Source organism: Zootoca vivipara, chromosome 15 (assembly GCF_963506605.1).
Source record: "Zootoca vivipara chromosome 15, rZooViv1.1, whole genome shotgun sequence".
In the NCBI taxonomy this organism is placed as follows: Eukaryota; Metazoa; Chordata; class Lepidosauria; order Squamata; family Lacertidae; genus Zootoca; species Zootoca vivipara.
Genome location: NC_083290.1, coordinates 23,650,479 through 23,663,601, shown reverse-complemented (window position 1 = coordinate 23,663,601; position 13,123 = coordinate 23,650,479). Strand labels below are relative to the sequence as shown.

The window sequence follows — 13,123 nt, the reverse complement described above, 5'->3', positions numbered from 1 at the left end:
GAGGGGGGGCTGTTCCCTATAAGCCCTCCCCCTTACAATACCTATTTAGTTCTTTGAGGTTGGCATCCATCAGTCTCAATGGGATATAATGGAAGAGGAGTCAAACTGTTGGAGTTACAGCGCCTGCTGTGGTTGTAGAGACCAATACAGGGGAGACATGTTTTGTTGTAGCTGGGCAGATGAAGGCATGCAGGTGTGCTCTTTAAATTTGATTAAATTGAGCCAGTTATTTTTATTGTTACAGAGGAACTGAGGGAAGGCAGGGCCTTCCCAAAGCTCCAGGACATTATTTCATGGCTGAAAGCTTTACATCTATTGATTAACAGCATGAATCTTGAATCCATTTATTACTGAATAAAATTCTGGATTTCTTAATCAGGTTCCATCTGATTTTAATTCCAGTTCCGCCTGGTGAAAAGTACCACAGTGGGAGGGAGGTGGAAGGAGGAGGAGGTTCAGCAAGGAGATTGTCCAAACATGAGCTCGTTTGTCTGGGTTATTCATTTGAGAGTAACTATTATCTTCATTAAATATCCTCAAAATGTCACCTGCAGCAAGTTATTGTAATTGTTACTTTAATCAGTTAAAAGTGAGGCAGTTAATCAACGAAAAACATTGTTTTCAGAAGCAATCGATTCAAGGGGAACAGTATTATAGATGCCAGTCTTTTATTCTTATGGTCGTAAAGATTGCACACAAAATTTTATATGGATTTTGAGTGTTGGGGGCGTAAATGTTGTTTTAATAAGTGTGTTTGATTGTATTTACTTTTCACAAATTCACACAGGTAGATAATAGTCCCTCACATACACATGCTATATTTCGGTCAGGCAAGGTACCTTAAATTACACTGGCAGAGCAGTGCTAGTACAGTTCAGGCAGGTGGCTCAGACTACCATTATAACAGTCAAATGTTCTATTCATTATAAAAATGAAATGATTTGTCATAACTGAATTAATTTTGGAACAGAAAACCTAGCTGGTAAGTGCTAGAAGCTGACTGAACTTCCAGAAAAGTCAAAGAAAAGCGATGGTTTCCAAATTTGCCCAAAATCTCCATCTCTAGTCTAGCCCCTGCAATGCAGGAACAGGCAGCAGCCATCCCACATGGGGAATCGAACTTGCAGCCTTGGCATTATCCGCACCATATTCTAACCAACTAAGCTATCCAGGCAACGGCTACCTAGTGGCATGACACACCACTCCCCCGAAAAACAACCCAAAATGCACTCAAAGTACTCAGGAGCAAGCAACAAAGAAAGTAAAGGGGAAAATGCCAATTGGAGACTTAATAATAATAATAATAATAATAATTATTATTATTATTATTATTATTATTATTATTATTATTATTATTATTATACCCTGCCCTCCTCGGCCAAGACCGGGCTCAGGGCGGCTAACACTGAATATAAATACAGTAAAAACATTTTTAAAAATACAGTTGATTAAAATACAGTTTAAAATGTGGCTTCGTTTTAGTGGTAGCCTATCAAAGCCATAAGGGGTGAAATGTCAAATATTCACCGGGGCCAACTATCCATGCTGGTCCTACATGGGCCAGCAAAAAGAGCTGAGGGAAAATTTATATACAAATCCCATATAAGGGGTTCCATCAAGAAAACAAAAAAAAAATAAGGGGGGGTTAGATTGAGTCCAGCCCAAAGGCCAGGCGGATCAGCTCTGTCTTGCAGGCCCTGCGGAAAGATGTCAAATCCCGCAGGGCCCTGATATCCTGCGTTAGGGCTTTCTACCAGGATGGGGCCAGCACTGAAAAGGCCCTGGCCTTGGTTGAGGCCAATCTAATCTCCTTGGGGCTCGGGACGTCCAAAGTGTTGTTATTTGTGGACCTTAAGGTCCTCCGCGGGGCATACCAGGAGAAGCGGTCCTGTAGGTACGAGGGTCCTAGGCTGCATAGGGCTTTAAAGGTCAAAACCAGCACCTTAAACCTGACCCTAATAATAATAATTTATTATTTATACCCTGCCCATCTGGCTGGGTTTCCCCAGCCACTCTGGGTGGCTTCCAACAAAATATTAAAATACAGTAATCAAAAGCTTCCCTAAACAGGGCTGCCTTCAGATGTCTTCTAAAAGTCTAGTAATTATTGTTCTTTTAGACATCTGGTGGGAGGGCGTTCCACAGGGCGGGTGCCACCACCTAGAAGGCCCTCTGCCTGGTTCCCTGTAACCTCACTTCTTGCAGTAAGGGAACCACCAGAAGGCCCTCTGCGCTGGACCTCAGTGTCCGGGCTGAGCAATGGGGGTGGAGACGCTCCTTCAGGTATACTGGACTGAGGCCGTTTAGGGCTTTAAAGGTCAGCACCAACACGTTGAATTGTGCTCGGAAACGTGCTGGGAGCCAATGTAGGTCTTTCAAGACCAGTGTTATGTGGTCTCGGCAGCCGATCCCAGTCACCAGTCTAGCTGCCGCCTTCTGGATTAGTTGTAGTTTCTGGGTCACCTTCAAAGGTAGCCCCACATAGAGCGCATCTGAGACATTGAAGGGTGTCTCAGAGGCAGGCAGGGGAGGAATGGCAAGTGAGACAATGATGAGCCCAAATGAAGTTATGCAGTGATGCTTCAGCATTTGCAGGGAAATGAGGAGATTTTGGAAGTTGGAAAGGTGGCAGGAGAGGATTAGAACATTTTATTTATTCATTTAGCTAAATGTATATATCATTTGATTATAAAAAAGAGGAAAGCCTTACAGTAGTTTACAAAAAGAAGACAACAGAAAAATTATCAGTTAAGAACAACTATTTAAAGCATTCAAAAAATAATCAAGATCATTGCTAAAAACCGGCTTACCATTCTACATGTCTAGATAAAGGTAAAGGGACCCCTGACCATTAGGTCCACTCGTGACCGACTCTGGGGTTGTGCGCTCATCTTGCGTTATTGGCCGAGGGAGCCGGCGTACAGCTTCCAGGTCAGGTGGCCAGCATGACAAAGCTGCTTCTGGCGAACCAGAGCAGCACACGGAAACGCCGTTTACCTTCCCGCCGGAGCGGTTCCTATTTATCTACTTGCACTTTGAAGTGCTTTCGAACTGCTAGGTTGGCAGGAACTGGGACCGAGCAACGGGAGCTCGCCCTGTCGCAGGGATTTGAACCGCCGACCTTCTGATCAGCAAGCCCTAGGCTCTGTGGTTTAACCCACAGTGCCACCCGTGCATAGCTGCCAAGTATCCCATATCCGCCGGGAAAACCCCTTTTTTCTTACTGTTTCCCGGCGGTCTCCCGTTTGGCGGAAAATCCCAGCATTGTCCCTTTAATTTGCTTCTTCCCGGCGGCCATTTTTCTGGTGCCGCTTTGCCCTTCTATGGGCACCAGAAAATGGCGGCGCCGGCGCCGGAAGTCGCTTCCGCGCATGGCCGGAAGTTGCGTGACGCGACTTCCGGTTGCGGTTTGCCCTTCTATGGGCATCAGAAAATGGCGGCGCCGGCGTCGGAAGTCGCTTTTACGTGTTTCCGGTCATGCGCGGAAGCGACTTCCGGCGCTGGCGCCGCCATTTTCTGGTGCCCATAGAAGGGCGAAGCGCCACCGGAAGTTGCGTCACGCAACTTCCGGTCATGCGCGCGCTGCCGATCCCGGATCTTTACAATCCGGACTTGGCAGCTATGCACCCGCGTCTAGGTAGGCTTGTCCAAAATCAAAAATGTTTTTAGCAGGCGCCAAAAAGAGTTCAGTGAAGGTTCAAGACTGATGTCAATAGGCAGGGAGTTCCAAAGCTTGGGAGTTGCCACCCTAAAAGTATCAGTTTCTTATAACAGCAGAATGAGTGTTATGTGGCACTCGGAGCAGTGCCAGTTCCATAAATCAAAGTGATCAAGTGGGTGTATATAGGGAAAGGTGATCTCATAGGTAAACTGGCCCTGAGATGTTAAGGGCTTTATGTAACACCTTAAACTTGGCCCAGTAGAAAATGGTCTTTCCCGTTTCTCTCACCTGCAGGCCTTCTAAACCTGGAGAAGCTGCTCCGTCAGTTCCTGATCTCTAAGGAAACTCTCTCGATCCGGATGCTGGATGACAGCCGGGACCCAACGCCGTTGCTAAAGGAGATCAGGGATGACAAGACGGCCACCATCATTGTACACGCCAATGCTTCCATGTCCCACATCATCCTTCAGAAGGTAAGGGGCAGGCAACTATTCATCAAGTGAGCCTGCTGAGGTTGGGATGGGAGCACCAGGTTAACACGTTGATCCCAGGCTTACTCAATGAAACAAACTGGCAAGTAGGTTCAGGGCTGACAAAACATGCAATTATGTTACAGAAATCACACCCCATGAGGTGGGGTGATGGCTACCAGCTTTGATCATTTTTAAAAGAGAGAGAGTCAGAGGTTTAGACAAATTCATGGAGGACAGGCTTATCATTCTATCAGCCTCCCTCAACATGAAGCCCTCCAGATGTTGTGCTGGGGGAGGGCTGATGGGAGTTGTAGTCTAAAACAACTGGAGGACTTCAGGCTGTGAAAATCTACATGACATGGTGCTTGTGACACCCGCATACGTTTCCATGGATGTCTATCCACATCTGAATATCAATGCACTTCAGTCTCTGGGACCTGTTGTTTGAGAGCAGTCTGTATAAAACAGAGCATGGGATTATATATATATATATATATATATATATATATATATATATATATATATTCTTTTGTTTTCCCCATGTGTTTTAACAGCTTTCTTTAAAAATTGATCGTTTTCTCTCTTTTCTCCAAGATTTTTTTCCTTTTCTTTCTCTCTGCGAAAGCCTTTGGCTTTAAATCTTTGGCTGAGCTCCCAGCCAGTCCATTAGAAAGGGAAACAATATTAACAATTTATAAACAACAGTTTGGATCTGCAGCCTCATCAACACACGCTGGTGAGCACAGACGTATGGTTTAGGAAAGCGTGAGATTGCTTTGTGGTGGTATTCATTTCACGTATCCCGGAGCGGAAGAGAGGGAGCCTTTTTTACCCTGTGGGACTTGCCAGTGTACAGAGTCCCGTGGTATTTTGAAATAACTGCCAGGGAAACCGGGACTTCAGTCAGAAACTCCATAATTTGTGGTTGGTTGGGACCTAGTGGAGCGCTCTGCCCAGGAATGTATATCATTATTATTATTATTTTATTATTATTACAGTTTATTCCCTGCCCTTCACCTTAAAGTCCCAGGGTGGGTTACAACTATTAAGACACTTAATATTGCATGCCAAGGCCCTGTGCGCTGCAGTTCCCCATTGATTAATAAACACACCGACATGAATATTTAGGGTCATGGGCTAAAACAGACGACAACCATTCATTTCAATGCAATGAAAGCACAATGCCAATGTGGTTGGGGAATAACTGGTCTCAATTTATTGGAATGCATTACTGGTCTCACTTTATTCAAACCTTAATTTTCTCTCCTTCCCATTTTGTAGTGAATTTCATTGTGCATTTTCTAGTACTGGATCAGACTAGAGCAGGGTTGGGGAAACCTGTGGTCCTTCTAATGTTTTGGACTCCATCTCCAAACTGCCATGGCCACAATGGTCAATAGTGAGGGATAATGGCAGTTGTGGTCCACTCAAGGGCCACAGGCCTCTTGAAAACTCATGAAGACTCTTGAATATAACTTTGCCCAGGGTTAACTGACTAGGCTGCTGGAATCCCTCTGCACGAAGTCACTGTCACATTAATTGTTAAGAAATTGTCACTAATCCCCCAGCTCATGGAGCCCTTGTTGCACTGAAATTCTACAAAAAACATAAGCAATCATTACTTATTGCTGAAGGAAAAGTTCTCCCAGAAAGCTCCATGCCTGTGTGTGACTGCATCTCTGATGTCGATTAATGGCTGTTTTCCCCATAGGGAGCAGAGATGAAGGTTGCAGCTTGGTGAATGTATCTGTATTTAGAAACTCCCCGCTGCCTGCCTGGGCTTTCCGATCAAAAGTGGCAGATTTTGTGTCCATGCAAAGTTGTCCCCATTATTAGTCATTGCAGGTACAGATCAGCTTGTCTTCTGTCCGCAGACAAAGGTCAAAAATAAGTTGCTAACGGAGTCTGCCCAGTTCTCGGAGAGAGATCAGAGAGATCTTCTGCAAGCTAATGGGTCTCATCAGTGTGCCACTGCATTATTTTAATTGCTCATCAGCCAAGTAGCCGGTGTGTACATGTGTGAATTAGAATCAAAGGACACCTTTTGGTTTTGACCTTTCGTATTTTGCTAAAAAAAAACCTCAACCTGTTGCATTTTGTGTGGGAAATTAGAGCCAAGACGTGGCTTCTCTTTTCTCCCTCCCTCTTTCTCTGCCGAGTCAATAAAGGATTTGAATGAATTCGCTCTGTATTGAGGGCTACCCCTTCAGCCTGTTGCCATAGTAATGTTGCACAGCTACAGAACTAGAGGCTCTTTTGACTCCCCTCCGCCTTTCTCTGGGGTATTCTCCTGCCGTGACCGACATAAAGATGTCAAAGATTGAAAGGGTTGCTTTTCTTAAAAATAAGAAAAGGGGGGAGAAACCCTGTTACATCCTCAGTACAGTTTAATGTGGTTCACTTAAGCAGGAGATTCTTAAGGGAGATGGCTAAGGAGAAACATAAACAAATAGAGATATGGGGTTGTGTTTCATCTCCTGCATAAAAGTACAACTCAGCAAGCTCAGAATTTCTGTGCCACTTGCAGGGGGGGGGGCAAACTTGGCAAAGACAGGTGGTGATGATCCCATAACAGCTACGGTACTTGTGAGTTTGCAGAGTGAAAAGCAAGCATTGGCTAGACTGAGCCAGCACAGCACTTAACCAGAGCTCCAGATGAACCCTGCTAGATGGGGTGTTAACTAACTAACTAACTAACCTAACTAGTCACTTGTCACCTGAAGGTCTTCAAATGACTTACAGCAATTTATATATTCTTACACACACATACACAATACCATAAGGGAAAAAAAATGGGGGATCATACAATACATCAATATATCATCTAACATTACATTTATGAAGAAACAAAAAACTACACACCCACCATATAAGTAAATGGCATTAACTGTACTCAAAAAAATAAACAAAAATATGCCCGCCCACCAATTAGCAAATACATGATCCCCCCCCCCCATTTTTAACCTCCCCACCCAAATGTCAGGAATCAGGCCAGCTGTTGCAAATCAGCACTGGGTGGGTCCAAGGTCCTCCTCCAGGGATGCTCCCGAATCTCCCCTCTCCCTTCAGATGAGAGCAGTAGCAAAGAAAAGCAGGAAGATGGTAGCAAAAGTTTTACGTGCTTTGCAGTTGGTCCGGTTGCTGCTGCTGCTGGTAGGCATGCCCTGAAATCAGAAGATAAGCAACCTCTTATTTTGCTTCCCTGAGGGCACTTTTAAACATGCCACAGGGCACGTGTGGCACCATGCACATGTGCCTCTTGTCTCTCTGGCACTGCAGATCTCAGACTGGGCACAACGGGAAACTGAGCAAGCCACTGGGCAGATACTTCTGGGAAGCCCTGCTAAAGAGACACTCAAGCAACCAGGAGGAACGGAATGCTTCCTCCTCAATAACGCCTAGGAAGCCCAGAAGGTTTTCTTGCTTTTCAACCTGAGCTATGGGTCTCCTGGTGAAGCTGCTTAGCTCCTCTCCCGTGTCTGTCAGGTGTCTTTGCCTGCCTGCTTCCACTTGTTATTGCTTTGCTGCATTGAGACTGTGATGAGGGAATTGCTTTGGGAATGTAGGAAGCTCTGCCTTCCATCAGGTCAGACTGTTTGCCCACCTGCCCAGTGTTGCCTGCTCTGACCGGCAGCAGCTCTCCGGGGTCTCAAGCCAAAGCCTTTCTCTCATCACCTCCTTCCTCACCCTTTTAACTGGAGATATCAGGGATTGAACCTGAGGCTTCCTGCGGCCAAAGCATGCACACTTCCTCTGAGCCGCTGTCCTCTCCCGACAAATGTTGGGCCAGATCAGATGGTGCTTCTCTCTCAGTCTGGCCCATTGCATTGTGGGAAGTGAGACTGTACTTCCCTTCAGTGACCAAGGCACACACCTACCGTAACACCCAATGGCTCTGCATTTGCACACAGGGTTGCCATTTCCAAATAATTCCTGTGTGTGTGTGTGTGTGTGTGTGTGTGTGTGTGTGTGTGTGCAGTCCAAAGTCTGCAGATCAAAACCACACGGTCCATTTCCTTTTAAAGAAATCTGGTAATTGACTGTGTGTATTTGACTTATGTATGTTGGAAATCAAGTATATATTTTATGCAACTCTCCTCTGCAGAAAGGTTTCAGTGCTTGGGGCTTTTTAGTTTACAGAAAAGGAGAGTAAGAGGCGACATGATAGAAGTTCATAAAATTATTCATGGCTTGGAGGAAGCAGATAGAGAGAAGTCCCCCCCCCCTCTGAAAATTAGTAGAATTCAAGGGCATCCAACAAACAGATAAAAGAAAGTCCTTCTGCACACAGCACATAGTTGATCTGTGGAACTCGTTCCTGCAGGAGGCCGTGATTGCCACCAACTTGAATGGCTTTAAAAGAGGATTAGACAAATTCATGGAGGATAAGGCTAGCAATGGCTAGTAGCCACCATGGCTAGGCCATTGTCAGAGGCAGCAATGTTTCTGAATTCCAGTTTCTGAAGACCACAGGAGGGGAGAGGGCTCTTGTGCTTGACTCCTCCTTGGGGGTTTCCTGCAGGCATCTTCTTGGCCTGACAGGATGCTGGACTAGAAGGGCTATTGTCCTGATGCAGCAGGCGTTTCTTATGTTCTTATGTATATGCTTCATATTTAGATGTTCTGGTCCTGAGTGGAAGTGTAGAGATATTGGAAGTGGGCCATGCATAGCTTTCTTATTTCCATGCCATGGAAGGCATGGAAGGTTCCATTTCCCTCTCTCTCTCCCTCTCTCTCCCATCAGTCTAGCTTGTCGCATATTTTCATGAAGAAAGAGCACTGCCAATCAAACTGCCTGCCTTTTATCTCAGTTGGCAATGCATCTCCATTCCCAATAGGATGTCATTCCGCGCTCCCACCTGGTCACCTCCCCGTGCTTCTTTGCTAGCGCAGTTGAAATACTGTCTTTGATTTACGGAGCTCTGACTAGATTCTGCTTTCCAGCCCTACCAACCTTGAACAATGAATCTGCCACTGACTCTCAGTTCACATCATCCCTCCATATGGTCCAGAGTTGCACGGTTGCTTCTCTGCTGACAGCCCCATCCTGGCTTCCCACCTGCCAGTATGTGTATGTTTGTGTGAAGAAGGCCAGGATAAATAATTTGCAGCTTTCTTTGATTATCTGCCCTTGGAATCGGAAGCTTCTGACTTCAAAGCTGGTTGCACGGAGAAGTGGTGTGCCTGCTTGCCCCAGGCTAAAAAGCAGGTGCAGAATTTCACAGTGGATATGAGAAGTGGCAGTGTTTGGAGCAGAAGAGTAGAATGAGATGCTAGGAAATAAATTATTATTATTATTATTATTATTATTATTATTATTATTATTATTATTATTTCCCCCTCTGCCACTCAAGGTAGCTCTGTCAGGCTTGGGAGAATGTCAGGCCTGGGAGATATAGGTTCAAATCTTGCTCAGCCATACGTTTCATTAGGTTCCGTTGGACCAGTTGCTATCTCTCATTGTAATCTACCTCAGAGGGTTCTTGTGTGACCAAAAGACTATGCACCTGCTCCTTCATCCCCACCTAGAACCCATATACATATACAGTGGAACCTTGGTTCTCAAACACCTTAGTTGACAAACAAATCGGCTCCCAAGCGCTGAAAACCCAGAAGTAAGTGTTCCAGTTTTCTAATGTTTTTCAGAAGCCAAACATCCGATGCGGTTGCCGGCTATTGTTTCTGGGGTGCCTGCGCCAATCGGAAGCCATGCCTTGGTTTTTGAATGTTTTGGAAGTTGAATGGGTACCTCTGTACATTTGTACATATACAGCCCAGTTTGCAGACCTGGGGGGGGGGGGAATCCATTCATAATATCTCCATCTTTTCAGGAGTCAGTTGTAACTCATTCAGCCAAGGACTGCATCCAGACACCATCCAGACACATGAGAATCCTGTCCACATTTTCTCGGAAGGAAGTGCTTCTGTGTTCAATGTGTCATGGACAAGTGTATTTAGAATAGCAGTCCTTACATGTATTTATTTAAACATTTGCTGTGTTCTTTTCCTAAACGTTCAAGATGGCAAAAGGGGGGGGGGGAGAATATGCAAATTCATTATATATAATGCTCTAATACAGTAAAATTCTATTGTCAACCCTGGCAATAATGAAAACATTATTAAAAAGAAACAGAACAATAAAATATGAAACTATAAGGACAGCTTCAAAACAATTCAGTCAAGTTTCAATAAAGTCAATTAAACTGAGGAAGCAGATCTCCACCCCATAGCAGAAGACCATTTGGCCCTATTGATGAGGTTCATCAAGCACTGTGTGTGCGTTGTCTAAAAACAAGAATTATTTTTTTCTTTACAAGTATTGCTTTTATTCAAATGCAGATTTATGCAGTTTTAATTGATTGATTAATCAACTAACGTATCATTAATCAAGCAGAGGTTTCTTTATCTGTATGACAGTCTGACTGAAGAACATCATGTTTGAAGTTTCAAAGAGTGATATGAAAGCCCTGATAGACTGGGGATGGTTCATTCCCACACAGGACTCATAATAACTCAATGTAGTCATTCATCAGCTGCAGAAAATCCAAGAAAAATCAGTGTGTTTGAAAGGCAGGTGAAGTGAAATGTGAGTGTTGTCTGCACAGGGCCATTTATACATGCTAGTCATCAATCAGTGTTACTTACAAGTCACCAGTGAAAGTGTCTAGCTTACCTGTAATAGACTAGGGTTAGGTGCAGGTACTTACTGGACCACAACCAGATCCTTTGGGTTCAGAAATGGAAGACAAATAGCTAAAGCATCCCTAGTGTTTGCTAATCCTTCTAGTGTTGGCCAGTTCCTGATTGGCTCCCAAGCTGACCTCTTGGCTGAGCTGAACATTGGTAGATACTTCATCTTTCAAGAAATGCCCACTATGGACACTCCATGAGTAATATTATTATTTTGGGAGGCAGTGAGGGCCACCAACTTAAATGGCTTTCAAGGAGGATTGGACAAATTTATGGAGGAGAAGACTATCAATGGCTACTAGCCATCATGGCAATGCTCTGCCTCCACAGTAATGCTTCTGAATACCAGTTGCTGGAAACCACAGGAGGGAAGAGGGCTCTTGTGCTCGAGTCTTGCTTGAGGGTTTCCCACAGGCATCTGATTGGCCACTGTGGGAACAGGATGCTGGGCTAAAAGTGCCATTGGCTTGATCCAGCATGCTCTTCTTATGTTCTTTCTTAAAGGTAAAGGGAAAGGGAAACCTGACCATTAGGTCCAGTCGTGACCGACTCTGGGGTTGCGGCGCTCATCTCACATTATTGGCCGAGGGAGCCGGCGTACAGCTTCCAGGTCATGTGGCCAGCATGACAAACCGCTTCTGGCAAACCAGAGCAGCACACAGAAACGCCGTTTACCTTCCTGCTTGGAGCGGTACCTATTTATCTACTTACACTTTGAGGTGCTTTCGAACTGCTAGGTTGGCAGGAGCTGGGACCGAGCAACGGGAGCTCACCCCATCGCAGGGATTCGAAGCGCTGACCTTCTGATCGGCAAGCCCTAGGCTCAGTGGTTTAACCCACATCGCCACCTGTGTCCCTATGTTCTTTCTTACAGGTTAGCATTTGATCAGTTATTATTTATTTCACAAGGAAGGTTCCCTCGACCCTCCCATCCCCAAATGAATGGGGAAAAATGACTTTAAAACTAGGAGGGGCTTCAGGAACCTCTGAATGGGAGTTTTCAAATACCAGCCTCAGATATTTCTGCAGCTCACCTCCCTTGGGGATAATGGGAGGGTTGCCAGCTACAAAGACTGAGATGCCACCGAAACCCGCTCTGAAGCAAATGACTGATTGTAATTGAGGCGCGTCTGTGTCTCTCTTGAGCTGTTTGTCACCTGGATGGCTTTTTTTAGTTCTCCCACTACCCCAGGCAACGATTTTAAATGTTCTACACTTAAATCCATTTGCATATTTGAATGAGCAGTGCCTCCCTCCCCCACCACACACACACACTCAATTTGGGCAGGGTAATTTATTTGTGCTTCGATTTCACTTCAGCAGCTTTGCATATTACTAAGAGGTGGAATGGGAAGGAAACACAAACAAATCACACTTTCTGTTTCTTCATGCTTCCGATAAAAGCCTAAGATTAAGAAGAGTCCTTCTGGATCAGACCAAAGTGGGTCCATTTTGTCCAGGAACAGAGAAACCCAGACCCTCTGGGCCTTTCTATCTGGCCATTGGAACTCTCCCCAGTCCACACCCCTCACTCCCTCTGCTTCACACCCTCCTTGAGTGTTTTTGCCTGGCTGGAATTCTGATAATGCCCCTAGCTTGCCTGGATGGATAGAGGGGTCTGTTTTAAACCCATCCTCTTTTAAAGGCATCCAAGTTGGTGGCCATCATTGCATCTAGTGGGAGAGAGTTCCATAGTTTTAACTATGTGCTGCATGGAGATGTACTTTCTTGTATCAGTCCTGAATCTTACAGCCAGTGCTTCCCCCCCCCCCAGGGGTACGCAGGGGTATGCATACCCCTAAACTTTTTATGAATCTTTGACTTTTGTCCATTTACTGTATTTATTTTTCCTGATTTGAACTATAAAACGGTGATTTTCTTGAGTCAAAATGAGAGTACCCCTAAACATTCTTTTTTTGGGGGGGGGAATGAACGGCTTACAGCATTCAGCCTCACTGGATGTCCATGAGTTCTAGTCTTATGAGAGAGGAAGAAAAACATTTCTTTCTCCACTCTCTGCATGCCAGGCACAATTTTAAACACTTCCGTCATGTCACCTCTTACTCACATTTTCTCAAAATTAAAAAGTCCCAAAGGCAGCACCTTTTACTCATAGGGAGTTGATCATTTTGGTTGCCCTTTTCTACCTCATCGTCCCTGCCCCACACCACCATGATAAGGAATACTCTTGCTTGCTATGTTTGAAAAATTCACCTGTAATAAGGAGTATAAAGAGATGAGCTTATTTTGCATGCAGTCACCCTTTGGGGACAAGTGCATATACTTCAAAACACAATTA

The 13,123-nt window shown here is 45.0% G+C and overlaps 1 protein-coding gene across 1 annotated transcript in view; it reads left to right on the top strand.

Annotated features, from left to right (window-relative positions):
- GRIK4 (glutamate ionotropic receptor kainate type subunit 4) overlaps nucleotides 1-13,123 on the top strand; it is a 444,259-nt gene that overhangs the window by 315,851 nt on the left and 115,285 nt on the right. Inside the window, exon 6 of the mRNA XM_035139827.2 lies at nucleotides 3,956-4,134. Coding sequence (XP_034995718.1) covers nucleotides 3,956-4,134 — 179 coding nt within the window. The remainder of the gene's footprint in view (nucleotides 1-3,955; nucleotides 4,135-13,123) is intronic.